The sequence below is a fragment of the Apus apus genome, chromosome 1, assembly GCF_020740795.1.
Source record: "Apus apus isolate bApuApu2 chromosome 1, bApuApu2.pri.cur, whole genome shotgun sequence".
In the NCBI taxonomy this organism is placed as follows: Eukaryota; Metazoa; Chordata; class Aves; order Apodiformes; family Apodidae; genus Apus; species Apus apus.
In genome coordinates, this window is record NC_067282.1 from 8,951,668 (window position 1) to 8,968,361 (window position 16,694).

At 40.1% G+C, this 16,694-nt stretch overlaps 1 protein-coding gene across 2 annotated transcripts in view; it reads left to right on the forward strand.

Annotated features, from left to right (window-relative positions):
* Positions 1–2,459: 2,459 nt before the first annotated feature.
* TYR (tyrosinase) overlaps positions 2,460–16,694 on the forward strand; it is a 48,588-nt gene continuing 34,353 nt past the window's right edge. Inside the window, exons 1-2 of one of the 2 annotated variants that reach the window (XM_051620803.1) lie at positions 2,460–3,448; positions 13,264–13,480. In XM_051620803.1, coding sequence (XP_051476763.1) covers positions 2,606–3,448; positions 13,264–13,480 — 1,060 coding nt within the window. In that variant the 5' untranslated portion in view covers positions 2,460–2,605. The remainder of the gene's footprint in view (positions 3,449–13,263; positions 13,481–16,694) is intronic. The other variant, XM_051620811.1, reaches the window with a different exon arrangement.

The window sequence follows — 16,694 nt, forward strand, 5'->3', positions numbered from 1 at the left end:
TGGCCTTCTACAACAAGGCTACAGAGATGGTGGATGGTGGCAGAGCAACTGATGTCATCTGCCTGGATTTGTGCAAGGCATTTGATGCTGTCTCACATGACATTCTGGTCTCCAAACTGACAAGGCATGGATTTGACAGATGGACCACTTGGTGGATAAGAGATTGGGTTGATGGCCACACCCAGAGAGTTGTGGTCAATGGCTCAATGTCCAAATGGAGGCAGGTGACGAGTGGTGTCCCTCAGGGGTCAGTATTAGGACCAGTGCTGTTCAACATCTTCACTGGAGACACGGACAGTGGGATTGAGTGTATTCTCAACAAATTTGCTGATGATACCAAGCTGTGTGAAGTAGGGAGTAGGGATAGCTGATGAGAAGCTCAACATGAGCCGCCAGTGTGTGCTGGAGCCCAGAGAGCATCTGCATCCTGGGCTGCATCAAAAGAAGTGTGGCCATCAGGGCCAGGGAGGGGATTCTGCCTCTCTACTCTGCTCTGGTGAGACCCCACCTGGAATACCGTGTACAGCTCTGGAGCCCTCAGCACAAGAAAGATACAGACCTGTTGGAGAGGGTCCAGGGAAGGGCCACCAAGATGATCAAAGGCCTGGAGCACCTCTGCTATGAAGACAGGCTGAGAGAGTTGGGGCTGTTCAGCCTAGAGGGGAGAAGGCTCCAGGGAAACCTTATAGTGGCCTTCCAGCACTTGAAGGGGCCTACAGGAAAGCTGGGGAGGGACTTTTCACCACAGAGGGTAGTGATAGGACAAGGGGTAATGGTTTTAAATTGAAAGAGGGGAGATTTAGGTTAGACATCAGGAAAAAAAGTCCTCACCATGAGGGTAGTAAGGTGCTGGAACCTGATGATCTTTGAGGTCTCTTCTATCTTTAACCATTCTGTGATTCTATGATTCTGTGATTCTATTATATATTTTTCCTGTTCACTCTGAGGCTCTGACTCAAATTTTTCCCAACCCTTACAGCTTTTCTGTGAAAAATAAAATATATGTAACATAATCCTCACAGATGGACTTCTTCACACATACAGTAAATAAAATTAATTGTAAAGGTTTCCCAAACAGGCAGGCACTGAGAAAACAAAATAAATCAAGCAAGTAACATTTATATTATGAAATCTATTTTACAAGCCTAGCATGGAAACCAGGGGAATCAAACAATACTAAATATCAGTCTACGGTTATAAATATTTTTTTTGAAAAAGCAACTCCTTTCCCTTTTCCCTGCTTGCTCCAAGCTTCCCTGTCACAGACTCCCTGGCAGCGGGACTCAAGGATAATCTCCTGGAATACCTGAGGCGTAGAAACCCAACAGGATTAGAGCACCTCGTGCTCCTTAGCACGGTCATGTGATGACCCGCTGATCCCAGCAAAAGGCATAATTTCCCAGCAAAGTACTCACTTCATTTGCCTATACATAGTTCCTGCCCTGCTAGGATTCTCCCTAAACATAAGGGAAGAATTCACAATGCTTTTAGTAATATAATAAAACCAACAAAACCACTTCTGCTAACAACAGTGGTAGCTGAAGAAAACTGTCAATAATTCATGTGTGATTGACCAGCAGTGAAACAAGTGCTGTCCCTTTGCTGACTTCAAAGAATTAACAACTTCTAATGCCTCCCACAGGGCTCTGCTAGCTCTGCTCAGGCTGATGTATAGTAAGAAAGAGGCGGGTGATCTGGAGGCTGCCCGGTGGTGTATTGAGTAAAGAACACAGATGTGGTGTTTGCAAACTGCTTGATGGGAAAAAAAACAGCATTCCAGGTTTGTGTCCAGGTCCAGAGATAGCTGCTTAAAGTGGTCTCTGCAAATCTATTGGCAGATTGCCTGTGTTCCACACGAACCTGTGGAGAAGATTGGGGTGCAGATTTCAGTGTGTCATTAACTATCAAAGCCCTATGGATTCTAAAGGAACAAAATAAAAGATTTTCTTCTAAAAACTGTATTACTTCCCTTGTCAAGCTACTTTGCCATATCCTGGCCTGTGAAAGGCAACTGACACTGAAATGTCAAAAAGCAAAGACAAAAATTTATTTCAGTTCTGCCCCATGTTCTCACTCAATTTGACCATATTTTCTGCTTGCCTCCTCTTAGAAAAATTGATAGCTTGCCCACAATTTTTTTAATTTTCTCATTTTTTAGGTTCACTGTACTTACTGAACTGATTGTTCTAAGATTTTTTCAAGCAACCATTTACTCTAAAGCATATGATAAAACAAGGAATTTGAAGAGCTGACAATTGTTTCTGTGTCCAAATTTTACTTTTACTTCCTCTCCAATTGCCAGAGGAAAGCAATCATGTGCTAGGCACAAGATGAAAGTTTATAATAAGTGCCTGTATTTTGAAACCTGTAGGGGCTGGGGAAAAAAGTCACTTGGATTTCACCCAGAACATGTGATAATCAGATTAACCCTGAAGTGTATTGTGTGTGTAAATGCATCTAGGGTAGGAATGGGGAAGGACATTGGAGGGTGCACCATAGCAGAAGTCAGCAGTGAAGTATTCCCAGTGGAGGGGAGGAATTTATTTCACACCCAGGACTGTGGAGGGGTCAGAGAGAGCACTCAGTGCACTGAAGCGTAACATCAATGCTCTCCTGCTGCTCCATGAGGATGTCACTGTTTGCCATGGGGTTTCTCCTGGCCGTCCTTCAGCCGTCCACCGGGCAGTTTCCCAAAGCCTGTGCAAACACACAGAGCTTGCTGAGGAAAGAGTGCTGTCCTCCCTGGGATGGAGATGGGTCCCCCTGTGGGGTGCTTTCCCGCAGAGGGTCCTGCCAGAACATCCTTCTCTCTCAGGCTCCACTGGGACCACAGTTCCCTTTCTCAGGAGTGGATGACAGAGAGGACTGGCCCTCTGTCTTCTACAACCGGACGTGCAAATGCGAAGGCAACTTCATGGGATTCAACTGTGGAGAGTGCAAGTTCGGCTTCTCAGGACCCAACTGCAGTGAAAGGCAAGTGAGAACAAGAAGAAACATCTTCCGTCTCACCAACAGAGAGAAGGACAAGTTTCTTGCCTACCTTAGCTTGGCAAAGAACACCCCTAGCCAGGACTATGTTATTGCTACTGGCACGTATAGTCAGATGAACAATGGCTCCAACCCCATGTTCAGAAATATCAATGTGTATGATGTCTTTGTCTGGATGCATTATTATGCCTCTCGAGACACACTCTTAGGTGGGTCCAATGTGTGGCGGGACATTGATTTTGCCCACGAAGCCCCTGGTTTTCTGCCTTGGCATCGAGCCTTTTTGCTGCTGTGGGAACGTGAGGTCCAGAAGATAACAGGTGATGAGAACTTCACCATCCCCTATTGGGACTGGAGAGATGCAGAAGACTGTGTGGTCTGCACTGATGAATACATGGGTGGCAGACATCCCACCAACCCTAATTTACTCAGCCCAGCATCTTTTTTCTCCTCGTGGCAGGTAAGTACAATCGAAAGGGAAGGGGAAGGGAAAGGCTGATTGTGCCAGAATTATCCTAACTGACTTGAGGCACTTAAGTGAGGTGCACAACCTGGGAGCTTAGCCATGCTGCATTCCCTTACTTGCTCCTGGAGAGAAAGTAAGCATTACCAGAGAGGAAATCAGATTTTCTGTGGACCTAATCTTCATCTAGAGCTGTTTATTTGGCTCTTTGTCTCTTCTCTCTCTGACTGTAGGATTTAGGCTGCTTAATTAAGAACCTAAAGTTAAAGTGGAAAGAGGGAAAGTATGCTTCTGGGTCCAGACATGGCTTTTGGTGGGCTAGAAATGCTTGGGTCTACCGAAGCAGTCAGGCGAGAAAAAGCAGGATTTATGTACTCAAACTGCTAGAACACAACTCTTGCAAGGCAGCTAGTGACTGATGATGGAAATAGAAGCAAAGACTTTAGAGATGCTCTGCACCTCCCCCAGTGCCTTCTTCCATCCAAGAGTTAAAAACTATCAGATTAAGCTTGTCTGCTTTCAAATTAACAAACAGAGCGTAGAAGGCTGTAGAACCAGCTGTGTCATTCACATCAGTAGTTCAAATGATACATAAGGAGTAATCTCTGAAGCTCAAAGGAGCTACAGGGTAAACTCAATAGCTATTCCTGCCACCTAAGAGCACTGCAAATTAAACCAAGGTAAATGTACATATTTACATAGATTATATGTTCTCATGTAGCTGAACTATACTGTACTGTTCTAACACTGAGAGTTTGTAGGCATTTTTTGTCTCTTGCTCATTGCTGCCACATTGCCTAAAATACAGTGACAAAGGTCTGTTGGCTTCCATAGACACACTCCATCATGACAATAGCAACAGTCCCTTCTGGCACTGAAGTCTATGATTATGATGGTGTAAATCTATCTTCATTCTATTTATTTCTGTAGCAACAGCCCAAATGAAGGTTGGGCAGTTTTAGTGATTTAATAAGAAGTGAAAGAAATACAAGCTCTAGCAGCTCTTTCATATTCTGACATTACAAAACAACAAGTAACTGGGCTATTATACTGTGTTTAGTCTTGATTTGTGTCCTCTGAACAATACAGGCTTTGTATATATTTGTAAATTTAAATATTCTCAGATAATGTAACAGATTGTTTAGGACATTTTCTAGCATAGGTTTTGTAGGTATTGAATAGATGTCCTCCCAAAAAAGGTACTTTACATGGACCATTTCCAGGTTTGCCTATAGATAACCTCTTTGTGAGGCTAAGATTATTTTATTGGCATAGACATGAAGCATTATATGCCATTTGGCTTCAGTGAAGAATCGTTTCCTGGCCACATTTAATTTACCAGTGTAGGCTATAAAATAGCTATAACTAGAAGCATACATTTTCATCCCATTTTCTAAGATTCTGCTCATTTCTGACAGTATGAATCTGGATGAACTCTACTAACTTAATTAGATTGCATTACCAGAATGAAGTGGTTCTGATGCTGTTCTATTCTGAATTGAATAAAGAATTATGTGAAAATGGTACAAGTGTTAAAGTGAATTAAATGAAACTAGAATTGCATTAGTTACATGTGTCAAGTGAAGCTATCAATACAATAAAGTGGAGGAGATAAGCAAGGTAGTAGGAGGCAGATCATATAAAGGAATCAGTAAGTTGAAGGCAGAATTTTCTAAAAGACCTGATGGGGGGCAGGTAGTTATGTTTAGCTCATTTTTTGAATGCACTATTAATCATATTCAGATTCTTAGAATTTTTCCATCCTGATAATAAGTACACAGAAATTGTATGAGTGGTAGTAAACATATTCAAGAAACAGTCAGGTTTATAACTTCTCCTTTAAGATTAGGTCTCACAAATATATTTTGAAAATAAAGACATTTTTATGAATCAAGGTGCCTTAACAAGGTTTTTTTCATAACTTCAATAGGTATAACAATAAAAATTGTGCCTTATTTAAAGCACATCCAGTGTCAATTTATACATGTAAGAGGACCTGAGTCCTTTGCTGAAGCTTTCCAGTTAATTTCTGAAAATGGGTGCTTATCACATATAATTTTCAGCCACTTCTGGAAATGCTACACTTTTATCAGAATTTCCAAAACAGGGCTACAATAACTTTATCTTCAAAGGGCATTATTCCCCTTTAACATCTTCAATCTATGTATCTCTGCTGTCTTATCTAGATAAGAAATGAAAGAGGTTGAGCAAATCTGCATTTTCAGTGAGTTTGGGCTGAAGATAAAACACAAACAGATTATTAGCCTTGAATCCAAATTTTAAAAATTTCCTATGATAGAATAACTTAGTCAATGCATTTCCTTCAAATAACACAAAGAAAGAGATCAAAATCTCACTACAGAAAATCAAAAGGAAACAAAAACAGCCTCAGCTTGAACCAGAAAACAGCAATAGATTTGATGCAGAATATGCTGGTTATCCAAGCTCTGTAACTAAACAGCAAGATATAATAATAATAATAATAATAATAATAATAATAATAATAATAATAATAATAATAATAGAGGAAGATCCAGAAATATGAAGGAATTTAGGCTCTTAATCAGCATTCAAAATAAAAAGAGGGCAAGAGAAACCTTTTGAATAACACATCTATACCATGGTGTCCTTTTTAGAATTTTAAGTCTCTTTCCAAAGCATAACAAAACAATGCTTGCTATGTTACGAAATAGTTCTACATTTAAAAAAATAAAATAAAATAATAAAGTAAAATTCCTGTTTGCAGAACAGTATTTCTCTTCTTTTACTCCCTAAAGAAAGGAGAAAATACTTTCTTCCATTGAGAGGTTACCATGGCAACGTGGATACCCATGAATACATGCTGAAATTCTTGCTTTTGCCTTACTTTTTCTTCAACATGCTGCTGTTACTATTTAGCTGAGTGAATTATCTGTCCACATTTTGCTCATGTTTGTTACCTAAGTGCAACTTCAGATTCCTGCCTCTGATTTTACCAGCAAGACTATTAGGAATCTTTACTGTTTTTATCTGTTTGCTTGGCTCCTGGTTTAGGGGAGGTGGGAAAGATTTTCTTGTGGTTTCAGTTACTTGTTTGTGACGATTAAAGCGTTGCATTCAGAATTAGGACTGTATGACACCTACTAATCCTTTACTAAATATTGCAATTCCGTGCCGACTTAATGGAAAGCTATGTGGGAAATTGAGATCTTCCATGATCTTTTGAGAGTTTTTCGGTTTAGTATCTATTTCTCTAACTATTCAAGATAATGGATTTGCTAGAGAACTAGTTATTCCGCCTCACTTAAATAGTGGTAGGTGAAGTTCTTCTTCACCAGAAATATTTTGGAGAAATAACTTAAGTCAGTGGAGATAACAAATGCTTCAAAAGCCTTCTGTAAATAAATGCAGAATCTTTCTGCTGACAGTTAACATTAGAATTTGGGTATCCCCACAGTGTGCTGGGCAGACTGATGAAAATAAAGCAAGAAAATCTAAGTGTTGGTTTAGGTTTGCTATTGTGGTAAGCAACCAACTTTAGTCCCTTGTATTTTGTCTCTCTTAAAAGGGTGACTGAAGAGAAGTAATTGCATAACGTGGAGATCTGTCTGTTCTCAGATATTCTGACATAAGCCTGAAGACAATTCTTTGTTGCAAGCACAGAGAATTTCCTTTTGCAATCCAATCCGTACCACCTGCAGAACCACTTATACAAACACAAAGCTACTACAAAAGTGAAATGAGTTACATAAATAGAAAATTGATACAATGCTCCTGAGATAATAATGACAGCACTTTAGATCTATTACCTGAAAATATGACTTCATAAGAAATATAAAATTCATCTATTCAGACACAGTTATTTAATTCAGAGCACAGTTCATCATGGAGCTGTATTGCTAGCTGAACAGTCTGAGAGGAACATTTGAAGTACTAATTTTTGTCCACCTTTTAAAACTGTAGGAAATTTCCAGAAATACAAACACCGGAAGCCTACACTTCTTGATTCTTAAATCAGCCAAAATCTTACATCCATCTGCATATGGTCATCTGAGTATCTCAAGAACTCAAGAATTTTATTTTTTATTGCAACTTAATAGGTTTTGGTGCCAGCTGGTAAATTAAAAAACAACAACCCAAATGGAGTAAGTGAATGTAGAATAAGAGTTTATCAAGATTGGTCTCCTAACAAATTGCTTATATGGATTATAAATTTGAAACGTTTCCTAGTACAAAGAGATGTCTCTATGTGCCACAACTCAGCACCACAGTCTGAGGGAAATAGGATCTGTACACAGCTGGAGCAGCCATTTGGGTACCCTCAGCCTTTTTATGTCACTGTAACCTCAGTATTTCCCTTCTTCCACTGGATCACGAGTGGGTGACAGCCGAGTTTGGCCTGTGGGTGCTTGGCTGTTCTCTAGTATATAGCCATGCTTGCTCAGGAGTCATGTAGTGTACACCTCCAGAGGTCTATAAATGAATAAGGAATTGCTTAAAAATTGGGTTTTGTTAATAATTCATCAGAAAAATAAGCCTACCTATAGACAGGTGTCTCTCTTACAGAGAAGAATTTGTGGTAGACATGGAGACAGCAACCTTAATGGCACAGCCTGGATGCAGCCAGGAAACAGGGAAACACACTGTGCCAAACCAGAAAGTGTTAATGAATATTTCAGCAGTAATTGACAACAGAGTTTCCTAGTCCACCCCAGCATAATTTTGAAGAGCTGAATGGGGTGTAAAGTAACGCCCAGTGCTGAGCTGCCTCTGAGCAATGAGATGAAACTCAGACAGCTTTTGCTGAAGGTTGAGAAAATACCTTGAAGGCCCTGGATTCATTTCAGTGCTATCACTTCATGTTTGTCTCATCTCCTTTTAGCTTGAGTTTCACAGCTCCTCCAGTTAATGCTCCAAGGGTCAGAAAGATAAATATTAACCTTATCCTTGCACAAAGTGGTTTCTTTGAATTTTTTAAAGCTTTGCTTTCTGAATTTTCTTCTTTTCATTCAGTCCTCTCTCATTTTACATTTCCATCCCTGCTAATATTCAAAAGTACATGAAGAACCAGATAAAAATACACACAGTCTTAAAAATCCTTTGGTCTGCTATAGATAAAGCACCTTTTCAAGTTCTGCCTATGAAGCAAACTCCCCAAGCACAGTTTGTTCTGTTGCAGGTTATTTGGGGATTTCCTTGCACTTTCCCAGTTTGGTGGGTAAATGGCTTATAGATGGCATGTAATTTGGATTAGATTATGTTTGGTCCTAATGCAGCCAAAAAAAGTAAAAATTAAACCTCTTAAAATTGCCAGTGAGAGGACTGCACTTTAATGCTATTCCCAGGCAAGGATGAGAGAATAAGTGGACAAAGAGAGAAAAACAACTAATCAGTGTAAAATATCTTTTTGACCCAAGGCTCCGACTTAGGAGTCTGTACTCAATGTAGAGAAAATGGAGACATAAGGATGTGTCAAAGAGGTCCAGGAAGTGCCTGCATCATACCCGTGGGAGAGCTGGGCTGGACACCGCAGATGAACAAATCATGTGGTTGCTCTGGCTGCACTCTGAAGTGAACCTTTTAGGCTACATTAACCTGGGACAAATCACTCGGCAAACATGCTGGTCTAGTTTCTGGACAGATGCAGACTCAAGAGAGGCAGAGCAAAGGACTAACCCTAAAGGAAGTAGAGATGTAGGTTAACCCTTTCAGCGGCTGTGCTTCTCCAGCAAACTAAGGAACTTGAGATCACTTTGTAAGTGAGAAGCTATTTTAATACCATGGGAAAAAAATCACCTTTTCCCAAGTGTTCAATATTACCTGTATTATATGTCCCTGTGACTGCAGATCTAATATGTCCAAAGCAATCACAAAGAATTTGTCACCAAAAGGCCCAAAACTTTGAATTTAAAATTAGCAGACAAAAAACCTGAAAACCGTTGTAATGCAATTAGCTTTACTTAAGCACAGGGTCTGATCTGTGCAAGCAGTTGCAAACTAAAAGACAAAAGGGTTTCCCATTTGCAAAAAGGTGCGAGACAACAGCAACACTTCCACACATTTACAGTCTGTTTTCTAAGAAACGATGCAAAGAACTGTGCTAAAGATCTCAACTGCAGTGCACAGAGGGAGTTTTTTTTGCTGGGTGCTACAATGCCCAGGATCGATGCTGCATATTCTGGACTGCCATCTGCTGGCGTTTGCTCTGCTAACTACTTACATAAGCTTTTCCTCAGACCGTCTTCCTAACAGTTTCCCTTGCACCAGTGAATTTGTTCATGCAGGTGAGCAGACACTCGGTGTAGGTTGAATATTAAACTTTGTTTAGGGGAAACCGAGAAATTTGCTCATGACTGTCCTGAAGGGGAACAAAAAATCATATTTTAAAACAGCTTGTTTCTAGTAGAAAGCACTCTTACTGAATGAAAATAAGGCCCATGTGACCCATCTTGTATGTGCTTTATACATATTTTACCCCAAAATAATATTTAACTGAACTGTATTCTGTTACCACCTGCACATCATATGATTGCTAAAACATTAAATTATAGTTTCAGATCCATAATTTATATCACCTAAGTCACACCTTTCTGGAAAATCATCCTGGTTAATTTTATGATCATACTTTAATTTTTAATTCAGAACAAATAGCAGAAGGTCACAGATAAGTCTTTTCATTCCTGCCCCTTATGTTGGCGTTTGTTGACCATGAGTTACCAGATGCCTTATAGCATCTGCTTTCTGCTCAGGATGAATTCTGTTAGTCATACGATTAATGAGGGCTACTCTGAGACATAAATGGGAAAAGAAACAGCACTCTAGCCTTTTATAAGCCTCATAAAAAAAACCAGTTACTTTAAATCCCACTGAAATGGATAAACAGACCGAAGGGGAAGTGTTCCTTTGTTTGGATACATTTGAGCTCATGCTTGAATAGTCCCTGTCTGAATGTCTGAAAAGCCTGTCTTGAAGGTAGCATGTGATTCCTCTTTAGAACATAGGGGGGATCTATTCCCAGAGCACTGGGGAGAGGATGAAAAGATAGGAGATGGCAGGGTAGAGAAGACAGAAGAAGGTACAGACCTTTCTATGAACCTAGACAAGTTTCATAGAAAATCGAGCTAAACAGAAAATCCACTTTCATGTAGTTTCCATCTGGGTTGAGCTCCACCAGCCAAGACACCCTTGCCTTCTTCACTAGTGTACTTCTAGGGATAGAGGTCTGTGCATTATTTATAAACAAGGACATTACTAGAGCATGTCCCTCAGCTTGAATCATCTCCCTATTGTCCTTTTACTGGGAACAAACTCTCTCAGTAACACAAAGTCATAAAAACAGCACCACAGCACCTATGCTCTGTGTGTAACTGTAGGTCTCTCCCCATTGCTACCAGCACTCCCTTCTCAGTGAGGATTCTTAAAAGAGACTTCTTAGAGGCACAGTCCTGACCTCCGACATATAGATCCACAATCCCGATCCACTCAGTGAGCTTCTGGGGGAAATGTGTACATGAACCTCTCTGTTGGTCAACTACTTAGAGCTTGCAAGGGCACCTCAGCAGTTTTAACAGACTAGGGCAGATTCCAACTAATACTGCTGTCCCTAAGGAAAGACTTAACTGATAAGTTTTCTTATGTCCTTAAAAAAAAATTATAATAATTTATTAATGATATTCATATTAATAAGAAACTTATAATTCATGAACTCCAGATTCTAAAGAATTCTAGGTTACATCACCAGCTCTGATATACATTTCAAGTGAATTTGTGGTCAAATCACTTAGAAAAGGATTAATCTCATCTCCTTCCCCTCATTGAAAAGCAACTTCTCTTTGGTTCTGTCTTTAGTCACTTCAGAGGCATATTCGTGCCTCCAGGGTGTGATTCATCCCATTGTAATGCAGAAGCAGAGCATTAAGTTGAATGCTCTTAATTTTGCTTCCCTTGCTAAATGCAGTCCAGAGACAGGTTCTGCATTGATTTTTTTACACTTTTATTTTATTGACTTAGTCAAGGGAGGGAGTTAGGCACCCTTAGAGGTAACTACATCTCACCAACTGTTGGATGGCTTAGGAGAGCTGAATTACACTCAGGAGACGCCTCTCTCTCTCTATTGACTGCAGAGGTTGTGCTAAAGTGTTGCTTCAATCTGGCAATTTGTACAGAGATAGTGATGGTGAAATGACTCTCCTACTCACTTCCTTCATTAACAGAGAATCTCGTGTTCTTTCATCCCATTCACAGCAGACATGTTTGCTTTCACTCACCTTCTCGTTCATTGTTTTGGTCCATGGAAGAGAAGTACACCTCCAGGATAAAAGAAGTCGGGAGGTTTCAGTGTTATGTGTTTTTCTCCTCTCTGATGTCTCACACAATACCGAAACCTCTTCTTTCTCCACACAAAGTTCTCATTAACCACACTGATTACCTGCTAATCATTGAGTCATACAATCTGAAGGGCTCTTGGAATTTTTATTTGTTTTGGTGGGTTTTTCAGAAAAGAAGAAAAATAATAAACAGCAGTTTTGGTTCAGAGCCTCAGCCTCACCTGAAAGAGATACAAAACAGCTCTAGGAACATTGAGCCACCATTGTTCTGTTTCATTTTCATAGTCCCATCAACTCTACTACTCTACATACCTACCACATGCTCTAGCCTGATCTGCTTGTCATTGTGTCCTTATATTTTTCTCCATCCTCCATCCTGACTCCATTTTAGGCAAGTTCCTGAATATAAAGTAAAAATATGTTAGTACTTGTACTAACCCCCTGTATATTTATTGTAGTAGAATATGAAAAAAACCCCTCCCCCTCCTTCCCATTACTTCTCTGACAACTCTACAGCGAGAGCTGTTATAAAAGCTCACGGTGGTCAGAAGACCCACACCCTTGGATAGGAAGTTATTGTGGCTTAAAAAGATATTAAACAGCACCTTAATGACACTTACAAGCACTTTTAACCCATGGCATGTGAGGGAGTTTCTCAGCCAAAATCAGCTGACTATCATTTGAAGTTACATTGAACCACCATGCTTTTCCAGGATTCTCAGACTGGACTGGCAAGTTCTACAGATCATTTGACAAACAATTATTTGTTTTACCACAGTAATTGGATTTCTTCCTGACACAAATTCTGACAGTATTTCATACCTATTTAATATCCATATCTCTTTTTAAGGTCCTTAATCAATGCCCGTCACTACGGTATCTCGGATGGTGATATATGTTAATTCCCACAACATTCCTGGGAAGCACAGCAGCATTTTTTTCTGAATTTTTCGTATAGCATCATCAAGACATAGTGAAACCAAGCACTCATTTAGTCTGGAAAAGCACAGACAGGTATTTTCAGAATAAAATATGAGGGTTTTTTTTCCATAGTCCAAGTCAACAATTCCCCCTTTTACTGTGTGGGGAGAAAAAACCTGTGGTTATCACTTTGTTCAGTAGTCTGTTGAAGCCAGAAAAGCCTCCATTTAGAAGCTTCAGCAGATTTAACTATCTTTATGTCCTGCTGCACTGGTAGGTAACACTGGATTGAGCCTCAGGGAGTTTTCAAGGGCATAAAAGAGAATTGATGCCTCAGTCCACATGGGTAGTTTCAGATACAGACTAGTAAATGTGGACTGTAGTAGAAGGGTGTCTTCTATGCAAGAACCCAGCTTATATAAAAATCATACATAGAAAACTTTAAAATTAATATATATATTGAAACAAATGTATTACACTGTACATTGTCTTTGTTCCTTCGAAAATATATTAATCAAAGTACTTATCTAGTTTGCTTTTACTTTTTACAATTGCAAATCTGCTAATAGAAAGTGTTTTCTACAGGTTATTTGCACTCAGTCTGAAGAGTACAACAGTCAACAAGCTTTATGCAATGCCACAGGTGAGGGGCCAATACTGAGAAATCCTGGAAGCCACGATAAATCAAGGACCCCAAGGCTCCCATCTTCAGCTGAAGTTGAATTTTGCCTGTCACTAACGCAGTACGAATCTGGACCCATGGATAAAATGGCCAACTACAGTTTCCGAAACACTTTGGAAGGTAACATGTTGTAGTCTCTTATGCTATTTCCATCTGTAAATAGATTCTCTCTGGGTTTAGTGTCTTGAAACTCTGGCCAGTTTGAGCTGATTCCATAAAGCATCACACACACACACAAAAATTAAAAAAAAAAAACCTAAAAAGAAATAAAACCAGAAAAAATAAAAAAGAAAAAGTTTTATTCTGAAATAACAACAGAAGTCACATTAAAGGCATTGGATAAGAAAACAGAAATTGTAAACTAGACACATTCCAAAATCCTTCTGTTAGGAGATACTGTTTCCTGCTATAGTCAACACCAGGCACAGCAATGAAATGTAACATTGCATAAAAGGAGATAACCTAATAATTTATTTACACATTATCATAACCAAATCCATGTGGAATATGTGTTTGCTCTGGAAACTACTGTCTTCCAGGGGCCAGGCTGGGCAACAAGGATGAAAGAGGATGCTGCCAGTTAGCATGTTATGTCTACATTCTGCCATTGTGAGTCCATAGCAGACTTCTCCCCAAACTCTAAGGACTAGAGATAAAGTTATACCTCAAAAATTACCCTTACTGTCATTTCCAAAATAAATTAGTTATTTTTCTTAATTATCTAACAATCTAACCTGTTTTCCAATACTACTACTTTTCTAGTAAACAAGGGTTTTTTTTCTAAAATTAAGTCATTCTTAGTTATCCGTCTACCCAATCTCTTTGAACCTTGCTAAACTGGTAATAAACAAATAACATGTTAAATATTTATCAAGGAATATTGCTACAGTATCATTTAATAGGTAATCAAATAGAACCTACTTTTGATGTCCCAGAGACTTTTGCTTGCAGGGAACTGCGAGAGGAACTGTTTGAAGATGTCCTTGCTCACTGAGAGGAGATGGACTAGATGACCTTCCAACCCAAACCATTCTGTAATTCTACGAGGAGCCAAAACAATGCAATATAGGAGTTGGTGTGAGGATAAGAAAGCAAAGCTTTCAGTATGTTCAGTACTACTCTTAATGCAGTGTGAAGTGTCATAAAGTTTCCCCTGAGGGGAAAAAAGGGAAAACAAATGAACAAACAAAACAAAACAAAAAAGTGAACCATTTTCTGCTCTAAAAACAGTAGAAAATGTGAAATTTGCTTTCTGAAACCAGCAGAGAATCAAGACATTAATTGACTCCAGCTTTGGGCATAGCTGTGCACTCTTCCTTCAAAAAAGGGGACCACGTGAAGTATTGGAGAGAAAAAGGTGACATAGCTGAGCAGGTTTGCTAGCATTTTTCTCCACAAAGTATGTGAACAGATGCAAAGAGTGGAGTAAGAAGAGCAGAGAAAAGGGAGCTGAAATGTAGAAAGTAATGCAATAATGAGGGTCTACCATTATACAGCCAGTATTGCAAACAAAAGCAAGGCACAGTCTGTGGGAGTTATGCAGAGGCACATAGGAGTTTACTGAGCAGCAGAGTCAAAATGGACCACTCCCTTACAAAGCCTGAATTTCAATATCATAACTGCTCATTAAATAACAAGAATTTAGTGAGCATTTGCAGATAAAGGTACAACCTGCTTTTTTCCAATGCTAAGTCTAAACTGACAGCTAGAAAAGTGTCATAGATCAAGTATATCCCTTTGATAAAAATGGATACATTTTCTTATTGAAAATAACAGTAGCTATTTGAGAAAAGGTAACAACAGAGATGTTCAACAGAATTACAAAATTATCAGAAGAGCACCCAGAGATCTCAAACAGCCTGGAAGAAGTTATTTTAACTCTGAAGTCAAAATCAGTGTGGTTTTTGGGTTTTGTGTGAGTTTTGGTTTTGGGGTTTTTGCTTTTGTTTTGTTGTTTTGTTGTTTGTTTGTTGTTTTTTATGATTAATCTATCGAACTCTATTGCTGCCTCTTTGCCACATTAATTTCATGACTAGTGAGTGCAGTCACAGCTGGTCTTTGTTAATATCATAGTGTCATCTGCCAATCATGCTCGAAGAGGGTCATGATGTAATCTGAATAATGGCAATGTCACACATCTGAAAAGAGCCCTTCTGGATAGAATTTTCCTCCAAGTGAGGGTTTTTCAGAAGCTGAAGAGTTTTAATCTTTCTCCTAACTGAGGTTATGAAGCTCCAGCTCTATTTGGAGCCCTCCAAATGCCACATGAGGCACATCAATAGGCTCTAAAGGTTTTTAGTTCTTCCACTAGACTGGGGAAAAAAAACAACTACATGTTCTTGAGAAGTCAGAAACTATACAGCTTAGGTAGCAACATAAGCAGCATGTTCACAGAATCACAGAATCACCAAGGCTGGAAAAGACCTTTAAGATCATCAAGTCCAGCCTATGACCAACACCACCACATCAGATAGACCATGGCACTAAGTGCCACATCCAGCCTTTCCTTGAACACATCCAGGGACGGTGCATCCACCACTTCCCTGGGAAGTCCACTGCAATGTCTATTTACCCTCTCCATGAGGAAGTGCTTCCTAATATCCAACCAAAACCTCCCCTGGAGCAGCTTCAGGCCAGGCCCTCTTGTCTTGTTGCCAGTTGCCTGGGAGAAAAGCCCAGCCCTACCTGACTACAACCTCCCTTCAGGTAGTTGAAGAGAATGACAAAGTCCCCCCTGAGTCTCCTCTTCTCCAGGCTAAACAACCCTAGCTCCCTCAGCCTATCCCTGTAAGACTTTCCCTCTAGTCCTTTCAGCACCCTGTTGCTCTCCTCTGGACCCGCTCCAGCACCTCAATATCCTTCTTGAAGTGAGAGGCCCAGAACTGGACACAGGACTCGAGGTGAGGCCTCACCAGTGTTATGCACAGGGGGAGAATCACATCCCTACTCCTGCTGGCCACACTAGTCCTGATACAAGCCAGGATGCCATTGGCCTTCCGGGCCACCTGGGCACTCTGCTGGCTCATGTTCAACCAGTTGTCAACCGATGGTATCTTGGTCCTAGTGCTGCATGGCTTCTGGATGCAGCTGATTAGCCCAATGCAGGGGCAGAGCACACCTGTTTTATCAGTCCATCCAAACGTGCCCTCCCTGACACACACCATAGCCCTTTCAGAGCATCTGTAGGATTCCTCCCATGATTCTAAAAGGAAAAGGAAAGAGACTAAGCAGCTCCTTTTCTGCTGGCAGTGAAAGTAGACACTTGTGAGTCCTAGAATCCATGTGGAGGAAGCCTGGGAAGCTGTAGCACAGTGAGGAAAAGCTCAGTAGGGTA